Source organism: Pecten maximus, chromosome 8 (assembly GCF_902652985.1).
Source record: "Pecten maximus chromosome 8, xPecMax1.1, whole genome shotgun sequence".
Lineage (NCBI taxonomy): Eukaryota > Metazoa > Mollusca > Bivalvia > Pectinida > Pectinidae > Pecten > Pecten maximus.
In genome coordinates this window covers 13972643-13991023 of record NC_047022.1, presented here as the reverse complement: position 1 = coordinate 13991023, position 18381 = coordinate 13972643, and the positions used below count along the sequence as shown (strand labels likewise).

At 38.1% G+C, this 18381-nt stretch overlaps 1 protein-coding gene across 3 annotated transcripts in view; it reads right to left on the bottom strand.

Annotated features, from left to right (window-relative positions):
• LOC117332518 (trafficking protein particle complex subunit 11-like) overlaps positions 1-18381 on the bottom strand; it is a 54998-nt gene that overhangs the window by 9351 nt on the left and 27266 nt on the right. For all 3 annotated transcript variants that reach the window (XM_033891460.1, XM_033891462.1, XM_033891461.1), the window contains 10 exons: positions 8809-8967; positions 6364-6545; positions 5881-6006; positions 4739-4791; positions 3811-3902; positions 3530-3589; positions 2264-2389; positions 1453-1560; positions 659-710; positions 307-412 (listed from right to left, as the gene is read on the bottom strand). In XM_033891460.1, the coding sequence (XP_033747351.1) occupies positions 307-412; positions 659-710; positions 1453-1560; positions 2264-2389; positions 3530-3589; positions 3811-3902; positions 4739-4791; positions 5881-6006; positions 6364-6545; positions 8809-8967 (1064 nt within the window). The remainder of the gene's footprint in view (positions 1-306; positions 413-658; positions 711-1452; positions 1561-2263; positions 2390-3529; positions 3590-3810; positions 3903-4738; positions 4792-5880; positions 6007-6363; positions 6546-8808; positions 8968-18381) is intronic.

Genomic DNA, 18381 nt, shown 5'->3' with positions numbered 1-18381 from the left:
GTCCCCGGCCCCGACCACCCATACAATATAGTGTGGTATCATACCTTCTCCAGTATACTGTGTATGTCCCCGGCCCCGACCACCCATACAATATAGTGTGGTATCATACCTTCTCCAGTATACTGTGTATGTCCCCGGCCCCGACCACCCATACAATATAGTATATGGTATCATACCTTCTACAGTATACTGTGTATGTCCCTAGCCCCGACCACCCATACAATATAGTGGGGTATCATACCTTCTCCAGTATACTGTGTATGTCCACGGCCCCGACCACCCATACAATATAGTGTGGTATCATACCTTCTCCAGTATACTGTGTACGTCCCCAGGGAGATAGAAGGCTGAAGGCAGTGGATGGTCTGTAGACAAATACACTCTGCAGCACACTCAGACTTCTTCAAACACACTAAAGAACAAATCATCAATAAATGATAAATATTCTATGTTTAAATTGACGAATATTTTTATCAGTAATTAAACAATTTTGGTAAGATCACTATTAACAATGATTCAAATTTTTATATTTTCAACATGGTCATCTAAATCCTTATTATGAGATTGTCTCATACATGAAAATCTGTAACATTTAGACAATTTATGTATTTGTCCTTTAAAATCCTGAACATAGCTTTACTAGAGCTTGAATTCCTACCTCCCTGTAGTTGTGATGGTGCATCCTCATCAGCACTCTGTACAAAGGGAGACTGCAAAAGACAGAACAGAAATGTCACACATACAACTAATCAATTAGTTAAATGATATATAATCAATTCTCCATTGTTTGTACGCAGAATGCAGCTTTCTGATTGGTTGAGATTTTTTTTTCATACCACTATGAAAAAAATTCCGAGAATGGCACGATAAATGTGACGTCAAATTACGACAATTGACGTTGTGTATTGAGTTGAGAAAAAAGAATCCCATATAAAACCAGTAAAATTGTACATAAAACCATGTTTTAAATTAGAAAATTATTTTCAAAAATTAATTATAAGCGTTGATGTCAATTATTTTTTAGTTTCATTGTTGTAAATTTTGTTTGCAAACTTCTGTAAGAATCCGATATGCGGATTCATACAGTTTGCAAACAAATTTTTTTCATACCCCGATGAAACTAAAAAAATTGACATCAATGCTTAAATGTAATTGTAATGTAACACATACAACTAATCAATTAGTTAAATTATAAATGTAACTGTAATTAAATTTTCGAACAATTCCTGTATTTGCAGGTTTGAATTGCATATGCTCAATATTTCAGGTAAGCTGTGAGCCTAGTAACATATCTTAGGTAAATTATGTGTATATGACGTAACCTGTGTGTTGTTGGAGGCATTAAAATTATGTTACCAGATATTTGATGTAAACTCTGAGTCGTACCCGACACTTGTGGTAAACCTGTTAAAAGTATACCATCACATGACTTCAGATCAACTATAAACCTACCATTTGGAGTTGACTTGACTGCAGTTCCACTGGCCAGGGAGAGGTACATTTGAGTTCGGGGAGCAACAGGAATGGCTCCTCAATCTGAATAGCTTCTATCTGCTCAAACTAAAAGTGACACAACATTTACTTTTTCGTGGATGGCAAGCATAGTGGTAACACACTTGCCTTTCATAAAGATGGAAACGTATGGGGATACATTGGGATGTGATATAAAACTCGTTTTATAAAATAATAACATATAAGAGTACATATATGTACTCTTATATGTTATTATTTTATAAAGCGAGTCAGGCACCTGTGGGGATACCTACCCTACCACAAGGACTTTCTCTTGTTACTCTGGTTAGCAAAAGTTAGTCAACAATGTTGTTTATAAATGACATAAGTTTACATTATGTTAACATTAATAACATTCATGTTTTAGTTTTACACATGATGTTTCAACAATAGAAGTAACTTTTTTTCAATTTCAATTCATGTATTGTTCTTTCATCAGCAATCCTCTCCATGAACTATGACATTCTTTCTTAGAAACATCCCCACAACAACATGCTGGATACATTTAATAGAAAGTTCAACCAATGATGGTGATCGCCATGTAGTCAGTTAAACATCATTCATGATGCCAAAGAAATTAACTAAATTCAGAGGTTTTGTAAAATGAAAAAAATTTGATTTCTTCTCATTAACATCATAAATAATTGAAACTCTCCCTAACTTCAGTTAGTCAAGTTTTACAGATAAATAACCATTCTACTGCCTAACTTCAGTTATTCAAGTTTGACAGATAAATAGCCGTACTGCCTACCTTTAAGGAGTTGAGTTTTACTGACACTTCAAAGGGTGTCGCTGTTGTCAAGGTGATGGTCTCTTCGTGTTCACAGGTACAGGTGATGATCTGCTGTTTCTTAGACACAGCCACCGTATATACCAGCTGTAAACAGTCATACATAACATACAAATTAGTGGAAATTCTTCTGGTATAAAACTCCTCTATATACTTCCATTAAACAACACAGACACAAATACTTCATTTGCCGACAAGCCTGCCGCGTAGAGTAGATATTGGAAATTCTACTTTTATTAATCCTCTGTGAGAATATCTATTTATCATATAACTGACCCTTCATATGATGTCATGCTTTGTTTTGTTTTGTTTTGTTTAACATCCTATTAACAGCCAGGGTCATTTAAGGACGTGCCAGGTTTTGGAGGTGGAGGAAAGCCGGAGTACCCGGAGAAAATCCACCGGCCTACGGTCAGTACCTGGCAACTGCCCCACGTAGGTTTCGAACTCGCAACCCAGTGGTGGAGGGCTAGTGTTAAAGTGTCGGTACACCTTAACCACTCGACCACCGCGGCCCCTATGATGTCATGCAGCTACATCAAAAAATAGCAAAAGACATGCGTAATAATACTTTTATTATGTCATAAATAATTTATATCAGAGTGACCCATTTTAGGTACACTACACAACCCGTAACCTAGGTGAACTCATGCCTCAATCATGAATTTCCAGTGACAACTAGAGTATGAGATAGAGTCTGGACAAGCTAAAATACAGAAGGACAGAATCCAATACTCCCCTCTCCTCCCACACCCTGACAACGAATATCTATACTAGTCTTATTTCTAGGAAACTTTTGCACCAAGTCGGGGGCCGCGGTGGCCAAGTGGTTAAGGTGTACCGACACTTTATCACTATCCCTCCACCACTGGGTTGCGAGTTCAAAACCTAGGTGGGGCAGTTGCCAGGTACTGACCGTAGGCCGGGGGTTTTTCTCCGGGTACTCCGGCTTTCCTCAACCTCCAAAACCTGGCACGTCCTTAAATGACCCTGGCTGTTAATAGGACGTTAAACAAAACAAAACAAAACAAAGCCCCAAGATACTTTAACCCCATTTTAAAATTTGTCCTGAATGTGTGCCAGATGTTTATAACAGACAGTAGTGGAACTTTCAACATGATTTTGGTCTCTTCTGAGAGGGTGAAAATGGGTAATGTTTCCTTGTGTAAAGTATTGACAAATTAGATGTGTCCTAAACTATCCAGATAATTATTATAGGGTAAATACCTTGACAAATAGGACCTTAACACCAGTCTGCATGTTCTTGACAAATAAACAGCGAGAAAGCTGGAATGAAAAAAAAAAAAAAAATTAATAAATTTTAAAATGCTTTTCAAGAAATGAAAATTTTTTCAACAACATTTCATTCATTGGTTCTAATTCTGATCAGTGGAATTATGGTTAATTACAGTAAACATTCACTTCTACAGCAATGTCAATTCCCACAGTAAAACTGATACAGTTTAAGCAGAATGCCTAGTGAATGACTTAACACAATTCCCTCATACCTTTTTGCCTGTTTCCAGTTTATTGAGGGCCACATCTTTTCTGCAATACTCCACCACATTGTCAAACTCAGGGGTCTCCAAACACACATGTGCTGCCATACAAATAACAAAGGTATCAAACTATTAAATTACAAACAAGAAACAAAATCTTTCATATCTCAGGGTTATATACATTATACCAGGTACTTTATCAGCAGTAAAGAGTATCGGTCCTACTATTTTTTTCTTGATAAAATTGTAGCCTTGATGCCAAAGTTACTCTAAAATCATAACAGTTTAAGTATTAAATAGATTTGAAATTAAAACAGAGCACATAATAATGAAGTTACACACAATAATGAAGTTACACACAATAATGAAGTTACACACAATAATTAAGTTACATACAATAATGAAGTTATACAATAATGAAGTTACACACAATAATGAAGATATACACAATAATGAAGTTACACACAATAATGAAGTTATAAACAATAATGAAGTTACACAATAATGAAGTTACACAATAATGAAGTTACACACAATAATGAAGTTACACACAATAATGAAGTTACACACAATAATGAAGTTATAAACAATAATGAAGTTACACAATAATGAAGTTACACAATAATGAAGTTACACACAATAATGAAGTTACACACAATAATGAAGCTACACAATAATGAAGTTACACACAATAATGAAGTTACACACAAAATTGAAGTTACACACAAAAATGAAGTTACACACAATAATGAAGTTACACACAAAAATGAAGTAACACACAATAATGAAGTTACACACAATAATTAAGTTACACAAAATAATTAAGTTAGACACAATAATGAAGTTACACACAATAATGAAGTAACCACAATAATGAAGCTTCACACAATAATAAAGTTACACACAATCATGAAGTTACAATAAAACAGAAACATACAAGTCTGCTCTGATTCCCTAGCTGTCTCGTCTCCCTGGATACCAAAGGATAACCTGTCAATGATAAACCAAAATACATCAAGGCTTATATACAAAAATAAGCTATACACTGTAGATAATATAGTTTTTTTTAGGTCAATCTTGTGTGTGTGTGGGGGGGGGGGGGGGGGGGGGGGGGGATAAAATTTCATGCTGCATTGACTTACAGATTTGAGGATATCTGACATTGTATAAAGTATTATTTCTATATTATAAGCTCATGTTTGCTGCCATTTTGAATTCTTGTAGTATAAACACTTGGTAATTGATCTATAGAAGGAATATTTTTTTCCAAAATCCATGGGATCATTTCAGCATTCTATGTTAACATGGTGGCTTATGTTGCATTACCTAGCTGGTAAGTGTCGTCACCTTTAGGAATCATTTACTTGTCATTGAATTAGATCTGAAAGGCATAGAATCACCAGACCTTTCATGATCATCTCTCATTTTTTTCAGAAGGTTAGGGACAGTTTTCTTCATTTTCACTCAAAATTGCAATATTTGAATTACATTTATTTACATCCATACTGAAGTTATGGACGATGGGTTTGCTTTATAACTTGGGTGCAGTTTTCTCCCTTATAAAGAGAGTGACAGCGAATACTGAACTTTCAACAATGCTGGGTGATTCCTATTTAGTTATTTATTCTAGTTATTTATTCAACAGATTTTACGTCTGCTACATCCTTACAGCCTTTGACAAGTCATGTACACAGTACAGTCAGCTGATTTACATCAACATATCACCTGCATCTAGAAAACTGAAAACTTTGTGGAGTACATTATTAATAAAAGCAAAGAGACTCACCAGGGCTCGCATTAATGACCTAGGCGTACCCCATTCTATGCTCTCCACCAGGTGTATGTAATTATGTTTTTTCACAAGTGATCAAATGTGATCTGTGACGAAAACTTTGAATCATAACACAAAAAGTGATCAGGTACAGAACTTGATGTTATATTTTTGGTGTGAATATTAACTAAATCTGTTCAGTGATTTATAAGATATCTTTGATGCAAACTTTTTATTCAAAAGTAGTCATGCATAACCTTTGACCCTTTAACCTTGACCTTTGTAGCCCCTATCTAAGTAGCACCTACCTAATGTCCTCAATGTCCGTGTCCTCCTTGTTAGTCATCTCCAGTCTCAACAGGTAAAACTCGTTGAGTAGACAAGGTGGTTCATGTTGGATAAGAACATCTAACTTGGCTTTTCGTGGAACAATTCTGAAAACATGGTTTTATATCAATAATAAAAGTTCATCACAACCAAAATTTTCTTTCAACAGAATAAAATGATAACAAATAATTAAGAATTACACACTAAAGCTAATTGATAATTATATATTACTGTTGTATAATGATCATATATGTGGCTTATCTTTTACCCTTGCATTTATATAATTCAATGATGAAAGTTCACATATTTTTAGAGTTAACAATTAGCCAAATATTTGTGGCAATAAAGAATGTTTCATAGTAAAGTACAGAGTCTGTTGTGTTTGGAATAATTTTCCATCTCTGAAAAAGGAAGCAAATAATCTTGTAGTAAGAGTATGTATAGATGTATTTTGATGAACCAACCTTGTGGTCGCTCTTACATCTACAGCATCCCAATCTATTGGACAGCCAGGTAAGACTGGTTTCCTTGGTAACAGCAACTGTGCTGTTTGTACTGGAGATACTGCCGGTCCTCCAGCTCCCATCCACTGTAACATAGCACATCGTCCAGCCTCTGTTCCAAGCTCCAGTACCAGTGAAGAAATCTACACAAAAAGAGAAACATAATTGTTGTCAGGGCTTTTTCTGGGGGCTTTTGGAACTGATAATGAGCCCCATTCCTTAGATAATCTTTTTCACATTTAAGCTAATTCCACAAAAGTGCAATTTACTCCTGAATTTTCTTCCGAATTCACTAATTTAAAATTTCTTCCCAAAATGAGACAAAATGGAACCATTCCAAACCAGTGAAAATAAAACCTGGCTATTTCTATGGTTAACCTAAAAAATATGACAGTATATACTTGTTATCTATACAGTAAAACACATTAAGTACGAACACGCTAATAGCGATTTTATGGATATTGCAAACTGATTTCGATTCCCCAGCTATTCTCCCTCTTACTTCTATGTAATTCTGTAATTATATTGCGAATTTTACATAGCGAAATATTGTCTATAAGAACCAATTTAGCAGTCCCGTCGGCTGAAAATCTGTGTTATTTTAACACTATAGTACGAACCCATCTTCCGAAGTAGGTAAGTCATGCCCTGTTGATCATCACCATGTCACTGAGAGGTGCCCTCGGGCACATTTCAGGGTATATATTTGTACAGCTATTGAATCGATGAGTTGTTTTTGATGACTTCTGAATAAAGTGAGTTGTTTTATCGATGTTTATGTCCAGTTGTTAATCCATTCTTAGATGTCATGTATGTTTCACAATGGCTTTATAATCAAGCGACTGAGAGCTAGTGAAAACGAGGCTTCCGGGGTAAAAGTCACCGCCACCGATTTCGTCAGTAATACTACGGTGATGACTGCATGATGCAGATGTTGTAAAAGGCGTTATGAAAGTGTCAGACAGTGAAGACGAGGAGAAAATAGAGACAGAGGAGGAACATTCCGTAATCAGAGGTGCTACGGTGAGTGATTATTTACATGAGATAAGCTGTTTTCTGGAGTCTCAAAATGATACCTCAGATGATTTAAGTACTTTGTACACACTTGCCACGCGCGAAAAGTTTCGGCAGAATGTTATAACTAACTTAAAATAATTGCATCGCTTTTAATTTGTACTTACTTGTATTTTATTTTAATATTTTCATACAGCGAAGTTTTTAGGAAAAAAACAATAAAATTTGTAATACATGTAACATGAACTATCAATATAACGAACTGATTCAGTTGGTCCCCTGGGATTTGTTACAACCATGTTTTACTGTACTGTTATATCATTGGTATAGAACAATGTACAAATACTCACATTACTTATGTATAAATATCACTGTTAAATCCTTCAGCAAGCATAGTATGTCATCAATATTACAACAAACAATAGTCACTCTCCCCTAGGAAGAGGTCCACAGGACATGTTCAAAATAATGAATTCTGAAGCATCATGGGTAGCAAAATAAGTACACTGAAAGTAAAATTGAAAGCAGAACTCTAGAAGAGTCATACCTGAGAATCATTTAGAAGAGAATCGTACCTGTGAATTATTAAGAAGAGCGTCATACCTGAGAATCATTTAGAAGAGAGCCATACCTGATAATCATTTAGAAGAGAGCCATACCTGATAATCATTTAGAAGAGAGCCATACCTGATAATCATTTAGAAGAGAATCGTACCTGAGAATCATTTAGAAGAGAATCGTACCTGTGAATTATTAAGAAGAGCGTCATACCTGAGAATCATTTAGAAGAGAGCCATACCTGAGAATCATTTAGAAGAGAGCCATACCTGAGAATCATTTAGAAGAGAGCCATACCTGAGAATCATTTAGAAGAGAGCCATACCTGAGAATCAATCAAGGCATTAAAAGTAGCATATGACTATTTGTTTCTTCATGCAAGCAATCTTACATATAAAGATATTGAAAGTACTAGTGGTGAGCCAATTTCCATGCTATGCCATTTGGACAATGTCCCCAGGGGGCAGGAAAATACTACTATCAACAGTAGTAAAATACCATACACCTAAAACACTCAGGTCTGTATGCATTAGGACCCAGGAACCAAATATCAGGAGTTCAGACACTGGCCTAAATGGTCCCTTCCCTTCATCCCCATAAACATGGGGTCAGCCCCTTCATTTCGTAACTACATGTATAGATAATTTGGAATACACAAAGCAGAGTATGTTTCCAACACTACATGGCTGATATCCATATTTCAGTCGAAGAGAAGTTCCTTGTAGTAACATGGTCAAATTGATTACTTCTTATTGCCCCACCCCTCCGTGGCATATGTTCATCATGTCCTTGATAAGCTGATAATCAGCTAACAAATATACAGCAAGGTTTTACCTCAAGTTGTGTTTCCACATCGTCCTTCACTGGGAGGAAGTTGAATGTGTAGAGCCTTGTCTGGCCAGGCACCAGGTACAGGTCTCCACCCCTTGAGTCTGCTTCAGACCCGGCCGATACCTCATGGCCGTCAACCACCTGGCAGTACTGGTTATACTGCTGTAAGTAAATCAATGTTAAACATAGGCTATGAAAAGGATGAAAACTGTTCAAAATCAATATCATGTACCAATGTTATCATGTACAATTAAGCTTTATGAATGAATATGTACCCATCATGTTCATGGCTTCATTATGTAATAATTAATTTTCTTTGTTTTCATGGTAAATACTCAAATGTGATTGGTCGAAAAAAAAATTTCATTCTTCTATGAAACAAATTCCAAGAATGGCGCGAAAAATGTGATGTCACAATACGACAATTGACGTTGCGTATTGATTTGAGAAAAAGAATCCCATTTAAAACCAGTAAAATTGTACATAAAACATGTTTTAAATTAGAAAATCATTTTCAAAAATTAATTATTAGCGTTGATGTCAATTGTTTTTTAGTTTCATCGCAAATTTTGTTTGCAAACTTCTGTAAGAATCCGCTATGCGGATTCATACAGTTTGCAAACAAAATTTTGTTTCATACCCTGATGAAACTAAAAAAAAATGACATCAATGCTTAAATGATAATACTGTATTACATGTACATATTGAAATCTACAATATATCACATGCAAAGCTATTGGTATATCATCTACACTCATGTAAATGTATGACATCCATAACCAGCTACATATTAATGTACAAAAAACTATATCGTAATATCATCACATTACAATTACCTCTTACAGCGAAGTGGAAAACTTCCATCAGCTATCTTCCCAATGACATTATAAACATATACAGGAAGACAATAGAATTTGAAATGATACAGGTAAGCCTACCATACATAAGTGTCTAATCTAACGTGTGATTTACCTGTCAGTGAAAGATAACTGTTCTGTTACCCTTCGGTTATTGGTAGATTATGATATTGGTCTTTTTTTTCTTCCATATACTTTTAATGTAAAAAGTCAATGTCAGCATTAAGAGTTACCTCGCTTGGTACTGCGACGTAGTGTTGTCGTTCTCATTGTTTTTACTTTCGGCTTTGATCCTTGGAATTACCCATAATTCCAAGGTGAAAAACAACATGTCAACCAGACGCACATGCTTCGTCAGGAATCAATATAAGGAAAGGTCCCCCATAGTGTAAGTTCTTTCCCTTTCCCATACTGTATTCATTTGTATTCTGATTATATATGTATATCGATCCATGTTTGTAAAGTTTCTAGAGGTGAAATGATGCTGATATTTTGATGTCATACACATTGAACTAGAATCATGCTATTTTTCACTGGAAGCACATGGTTTAAAAAATGTTGTAATTTCATTTGACAACCCTTTTTTGTACTTTGTTACACCTCTATGACAGTTAATGACTCAATTTTTTTTTTTTTCGGGTCTCTTCATACTTGGCTCGAGATAAATAGAAACATTTCTAGTCATATAGAATAAATTTATAGTCTGTGAAATGGTATTAATTTACAGTCAGGTTAGGTCACATGTTATGTTTATCACAATGTATATATATAAATAAAACAACCTATTTGTCAGGCATGTGTGGCCAGGCACATTTCATTGTAAGATATTCAAATTTCTTCTTGTTGTGATTTGTGAAAACAGAATCTCTTTAGTCATTTTATTATTATGTCTGTGTTTACATCAAACCATGTAAACAATTTTGCTATATTCAATTTCAATTTAAATCAAATTAGAATAAATTTGATAACATGCATATTGTAGATTAAAATCCTTATTAATTAACATGTTTTATAGGCATATATAGGCAAGTCCTGAACTTGTATAGGCAATTTTCCATGTATTGGCAATTTTTTTACATACTTGGCAATTTATTGGCAATTGTATAGTTGGCATTTCTTGGGAAATGTTGGCAATTTTAAGGCAAATGTTGGCAATTTTAGGCAATTTCTTGTGCTTTCGGCAATAGTTGAGATTTTGTAATTTCTCATTGTAGGTCTCTACCCTCAACTCAACTTGGAGGTGTGTGTTTGTGTGACATAAAATGGAAATTGAAATAAAGGAACTAATCGAAAAACAGAACTTAGGCTTTTACTGTCCAGAACAGCACAGTAGAGACACTTAATAGGACCAAAATGGCAGAAATAGGTGAGGCAATAGGAAAACGGATAAGGATACTTTCCAAAAAGGCGGAAACAGCTATGAGATATGTGTTCAGGATTACAATCAGAGGCTCATGATAATTAGGCAGAATGTGGATCAGGTTTTGGAATTTCTTGCCTCAGGTGTTGAAAACGAGGATTTCAAAGATAAACTTATCATGTTATGCGACACTTCAAAAATTACAGTACATTGTACTCAGAGTTTAGCAGGTATCTACAAGGAGTACGTACACGAGAGAGCTTGAATGAACTTCAAGGACGCACAGTTATCTTACAAAGTGTTATTTCAAAAGTGGAAATGGCTTTGGTTAAAATCCAACAAAGTATTACAGAACAGGTGGCAGATGTTACAGGAAAACTGGAGGTTAAGGATCAGTTTCGTCGTCATATAGACTCTACAGATTTGGACGTTAAACCTAATGTTGAAGATATACACGTGCAGCCATCGGTAAAGACAGCTTCGCATCTTGAACCAAAGGTAGAGGTCCTGAAGTCACCATTAAGGCCAGTATTTCTAGAAAAGGCCACAACACTTCACAACTCTGTAGAGAAGTCACTTTCTCAAGTTAGCAGTACAAGTACAGCCAGACTTAAGGCAAAACATGAGGCTGCAAAGGTCAGACTGGAGTTCGCCAAGAAGGAAGCTGAGCTATTAAAGGAAAAGGCAGAACAGGAAGCTACTCACATACGCCACACAGCTTACATTGTTGCAGGGCTCTGGATGTTGGAGTCTGAGAGGGACGTGAAGGAGTCTCAAGCTGACCTTTGTGCAGCTATGGAGGAATGCAATGATCATGAACTGAACTTGGATTTGTCTGAAGTGACCAGAGAAAGGACCCAGCAGTACAATGTATGTGGAAACCCTTCCTTATAGGCATGATCCTACGAACGGTTATATCAGAGAAGAGTTGTGTCATCCTACACCGCCTACCACGCACGTCAGACTTCACAGTACACCTGTAGTAGCTAATATTCAACATCAATTAAGGCCAGATGCACCAGAGTTTTCTCCTATTCGCTCAAGTCTTCAACAGGATAAGTCTGTTAAGCTTCAAACGGATACTAATTCTCAAGTGGTAACACAAGGAATGACGGATCTTACTAAATACATTATGAAAAAGGACATAACTTTAAATAGGTTTTCTCAGTTCAATGACAAACCAGAGAGATATTTTGTTTGGAAATCAAGCTTCAAAGGTATAATTACGGAGCTAGATGTGCCACCGAGAGAAGAGCTAGATCTTCTGTGTAGATGGTTGGGCCCAGAGTCCTCCAAGCAAGCTGATAGTTTAAGGGCAGCCAATTGTCTAGATGAAGCCAGTGCATTAAAGACAAGAGATCCCAGAGGGATCTTGGCGCCCACCATTGAATGATCTTTATAGGTTCCATGTCAGATTGATCTTTTCTCTACTTTTCCCTTCCTCTAAGTCTTACTAATCTGTGTAAATTCAGAAACAGCCCTCTAGTACATTTCAAACAAGGGGAACCTATATATAAAATTTAAGATTTAGTGATAATGGCTGTCTGTCGGCCATGTTGTTTTCAGATTGGTCTCAAAATGCAACACCAGGGACCAAGGGGAACCTACATATGAAATTTGAGAAAGATCCCTTCAGTGCTTTCTGAGAAATAGCGATAACAAATTCCAATTGTCAAAATACAAGATGGCTGCCTGTCAGCCAGGTTGTTTTCTGACTGGTCTCAAAATCCAATATGCATAACTAGGCACAGAGGGCAACCTACAAATGAAATTTCAGAAAGATCCTTTCAGCAATTTCTGACAAATAGCGATAACAAACTTCAATTGTCAAAATCCAAGATGGCTGCCTGTTGGCCATGTTGTTTTCCTATTGGTCCCAAGATGCAATATGCAGAACTACAGACCAAGGGGAACTTACAAAAAAGTTTGAGAAAGACCCCTTCAGTACTTTCTGAAAAATAGCGATAACAAACTTCAATTGTCAAAATCAAAGATGGCTGCCTGTCGGCCATGTTGTTTTCCGATTGGTCTCAAAATGCAATATGCATAACTAGGCACCGAGGGCAACCTACATATGAAATTTGAGAAAGATCCCTTCAGCACTTTCTTAGAAATAGCGATAACAAACTTCAATTGCCAAAATCCAAGATGGCTGCCTGTCGGCCATGTTGTTTTCCGATTAGTCTCAAAATGCATTATGCATCACTAGGCACCGAGTGGAACCTACATATGAAATTTGAGAAAGATCCCTTCATTATTTGCTGAGAAATAGCGATAACAAACTTCAATTGTCAAAATCCAAGATGGCTGCCTGTCGGCCATGTTGTTTTCCGATTGGTCTCAAAATGCAATATGCATAAGTAAGCACCAAGGGGAACCTATATATAAAATTTGAGAAAGATCCCTTCAGTGCTTTCTGAGAAATAGCGATAACAAACTTCAATTGTCAAAATTCAAGATGGCTGCCTGTCGGCCATGTTGCTTTCCGATTAGTCTCAAAATGCATTATGCATAACCAGGCACCGAGAGGAACCTACATATGAAATTTCAGAAAGATCCCTTCATCATTTTCTGAGAAATAGAGATAACAAACTTCAATTGTCAAAGTCCAAGATGGCTGCCTGTCGGCCATGTTGTTTTCCGATTGGTCTCAAAATGCAATATGCATAACTAGGCGCCGAGGGGAACCTACATATGAAATTTTACAAAGATCCCTTCATTAGTTTCTGAGAAATAGCGATAACAAACTTCAATTGTCAAAATCCAAGATGGCTGCCTGTCGGCCATGTTGTTTTCCGATAGGTCTCAAAATGCAATATGCATAACTAGGCACCAAGGGGAACCTATATGTATATGAAATTTGAGAAAGATCCCTTCAGCACTTTCTGAGAAATAGCGATAACAAGAATTGTTTACGGACGGAGGGACGGAGGGACGGACCACGGACCACGGACGCAGGGCGATTTGAATAGCCCACCATCTGATGATGGTGGGCTAAAAATCTGGGACAGGTTAGATATGCGATATGGTGCACCAGAATTGGTAGTACAGTCATTCAATGACAGACTTCAGAAGTTTCCAAAACTCGGCACAAAAGATGTGAAAATCTATGAACTATCTGACATGCTCACCGAGTTAGATTCGTTGAAGGAGAACATTATTTATGCATCGTCTCTAGCATTCCTACAGGACTCGTCATCTGGTGTCAATGCGATCATAGGTAAATTTCCACATTGGATTCAGACAAAGTAGACTGATGTAGCCATAAGGTATAAAAGGAACAAGGGTGTCATTTACCCACCGTTTAGTAAGTTTGCAGAGTTCATAAGAGATATGGCTGACAGGGTGAATGACCCCAGCTTCCGGTTTGAAGCAAGTCCCACTGTAACAACAAAAACGCCCACAGGTAGTAATCCTACACCTAGGAAATTCAGCAATGCCATTGGTAGTACTCAGTCAAGTTACAAAGTCGCTCTGTCTGCAAAGAAAACTGATGTAGTTCAAGTGCACTGCCCGCTGCATGGAACGGAAGCCAAACACTCTCTGAAAGACTGTCGTACTTTTCATTTGAAGCCCCAGTCAGAGAAAAAGCAGATTATTAAGAAACATGGAATTTGCTTCAAATGCTGTGTAGGAAAGCATCTTTCCAAGGACTGTAAAGAAAACATAAAATGTGAAAATGTGGAAGCTCTTCCCACTGTGCCACTTTTCACGTTGATCGAGAAGTTACAGGGAAGCATGGCGGGGAAAAACCATCATCAGGTGAAAATGTCGCTGCGAAATGTACACAGATATGTGGTTCTACATCCTTGAAGGGAAAGTCATGTGGCAAGACATTGCTGGTAAAAGTTTATCCGGAAGGGCGTCCGGAAGAGGCCCTTAAGGTTTACGCCGTTATTGACGACCAAAGTAACCGGTCTTTGGCACGCTCACAATTCTTTGAACATTTTGACTATCACGCCGGGAAAATGGAATATGTACTATCGTCTTGTGCCGGCAAGGTAACTATGTCCGGTAGGTGCGCCTCGGGTTATGTCATCGAGTCTCTAGATGGTACTTTCAGTGAAAACTGTCCTCCACTCATCGAATGCAATCTTAGACAGGAAATTCCCACACGCACGGTCGCAACACATTATGAACATCTTAGGGACATCGCATCATACATATCCGAGTATGATCCAGATGCGGAGATCATGCTTCTGATTGGTAGAGACATGATCGCCTCACATCATGTCCTCGACCAGCGTATTGGACAGGGAAACGAACCATACGCGCAACGACTCAGACTGGGCTGGGTGATAATTGTGGAAACCTGTCTTGGAAAGATTCATGCGTCAAATTCTGTGACTGTGTTGAAAACCCATGTCGTACATGGTGCACGTGAATCAATACTTGAACCATGTCGTACCAGATTTATATTAAAGGACACACCTACACACACTACTGTGGGAAGTGATGTTTTTGAAAGGACCAAAGATGATGATGAATTGGGTTTTTCACAGGAAGACCGAGACTTCCTTCAACTCATGCAGGATGGAGCCAGCAAATCTCCCAATGGACGCTGGAGTTTTCCATTGCCGTACAGGAAAAACAGACCACGGTTACCGAACAATTACTCACAAGCCAGGGATACATATGTAGAACGCAGGCTCTGGTAAGGAACTTGAAACGCAATCCCGAGATACAAAGGCACTTTATTGATTTCATGGACAAAATCCTTCAAAACGATCATGCTGAGGAGGCTCAGCAACTGGATAAAGGAGAAGAAGCGTGGTATTTACCAATTTTTGGGGTGTATCATCCTAAGAAACCCTCCAAAATAAGAGTCGTCTTTGACTCTTCAGCAAAATTTCAGGGCTTATCTTTGAATGACATTCTTCTTACCGGCCCAGATTTGACCAACAACTTGGTGGGTGTGCTACTGAAGTTTCGCGAAGAAAAGGTCGCCATTACCTCCGATGTAGAACAGATGTTCTTCAACTTTGAAGTCCACGAACAGGATAGAAATCTACTAAGATTTTTGTGGTTTAAGGACAACGACCCATCAAAGGAACTTGTTGAATACAGGATGCGAGTGCATGTGTTTGGCAACTCACCGTCTCCGTCAGTGGCCACGTATGGCTTGCGCAAGTCAGCATGCAACCGGGAAGACATAGAACATGTCTGTGACAATGTTTGTGATTATGTGAATAACAATTTCTACGTCGACGATGCTTTGACATCGCTACCAAGTTCTACAGAAGCAGTTAGTCTAGTGAAACACGCACAACAGAGGCTTAAAGATGGCGGAAATATTCGTTTACATAAAATGGTATCGAATGATGTAGATGTACTTGGAAACTTTCCGCCAAGTGACCTGGCAAAGAACTTTGAGGAAATAGACTTTAATACCAGTGAACCTACTATTCAGAGAAGTTTAGGCCTCTGTTGGAATGTCCTGAAGGATTCGTTTACATATCAGGTCTCGCAAGAAGAAAACCCGTTCACAAAACGCGGCTTTTTGTCGGTCGTCAACTCAACATTTGACCCCCTTGGGTTTGTTGCGCCAGTAGTACTTGGTGGTCGTTTACTGCTAAGGGAGGCTATTCAGGAGAATAGGATTGGATGGGACGAGCCACTGCCAGAAAAGGTTAGACTCAACTGGGATGCTTGGAAGCAATCTATTCAAGGTTTTGAATCCCTCGAGATACCTCGTATCATGTCGTCTACTTTGTCACAGAAGACACGTAGCGAACTGCATATCTTTTCGGACGCGTCAAGGGAGGCAATCGGAGTCGTTGCTTATCTAAAACAGTATGATGATTGTGGAAACTCACAACTGGGATTCGTGCTGGGTAAATCAAAAGTGGCCCCTGCACATGGACATACTATTCCCAGGTTGGAGTTGTGTGCTTCGGTAATGGCAACTGAACTGTCAAACTTTATTCACAAACACTTAGCCATGGAGATTGCATCTACCTTTTTCTATACAGACAGTCAGGTAGTGTTAGTATATATAAACAACGAAACCCGCCGGTTTTACGTATATGTCGGAAATCGTGTTGACAAGATTCTCAAGTCATCAACAAAATCACAATGGTATTACGTTCCAACAGGTCAGAACCCAGCAGATCATGCACTAGGCCAGTTAACGCACACAAGATCATCTAGAACTGTCGCCAGGATGGCTGACTAATACCCCCGCAATCTGCACGAGTCAATGGTGTATTGGAACTGTTAATTAGAGGCTAACTAAGATAACCCAGTAATATAGTGACCAGTTGCCATAACAACCATAATTTTGTGAAAAATAAAGTGGCATGCACATCTACACATGGTCCTCTATATTAATGTGAAGTTTCATTGAAATCGGCCCTTCGGTTTAGGAGGAGTTGTCCGGACAAACTTAAAGTTATGGTTCTTATCAGAAAACCTGTTTATAGTGACCAGTTCCCATAGCAACCATAATTTTGAAAAAAATTAAGTGGCATGCACATATACACATGGTCCTCTATATTTGTGTGAAGTTTCATTGAAATTGGCCATTTAATTTAGGAGTTGCCCAGACAAACTTAAAGTTATGGTTCTTATCGGAAAACCTGTTTATAGTGACCAGTTGCCATAGCAACCATAATTTTGAGAAAAAGTGGCATGCACATCTTAACATGATCATTAATATTTGTGAAGTTTCATCGGAATTGGCCCATCGGTTTAGGAGAAGTTGTCCGGACAAAATGCGTCTACAGACAGACGGACGGACGGATGGACAGACAGACAACCTTATTCCAGTATACCCCCCCCCCCCCCCCCCCCCCCCCCCCCCAACTTCGTTGCGGGGGTATAAAGACTGTTCTTGGCTACAAGGACCTAAAGACTTCCTAGATGCACAAGACAGAATACTTAATTCTAGCGAATTTGTTATCGAGCCAGAAGAAGATAATGAAGTGCGTCCAGAAATAGGGACATGCAAGACATATGTCAGTCGTCATTTAGGTTCGAGTCGGTTTAGGAGGTTCTCAACATGGTCAGGTCTTGTATCGGGGTTAGCTTGGCTGAAACGGGCAGCTGCTGCATTGCACTGCAAATTTGGCCAAAGCTCTAAAGACTTGAGGTCAGATGTCGAGCTCTGTGTGGACGCAGAGAGGCACATTCTCAAGGAAGTGCAGGAAGAACACTTTGGCAGGGAGGTAACCTGTTCACAGCAGGGTGAGTGTTTACCTAAGGACAGTTGTATTCTCGGCTTGTGTCCTGTGCTAAATGAAAACGGTATTCTTCGGGCTGGAGGAAGACTGTCTCGTGCTAAGTTACCCAGTGGTGAGAAAACTCCTGTCATCATTCCTGCTAAGAATCACATCGCGGTCCTGTTGGTCCACCATTACC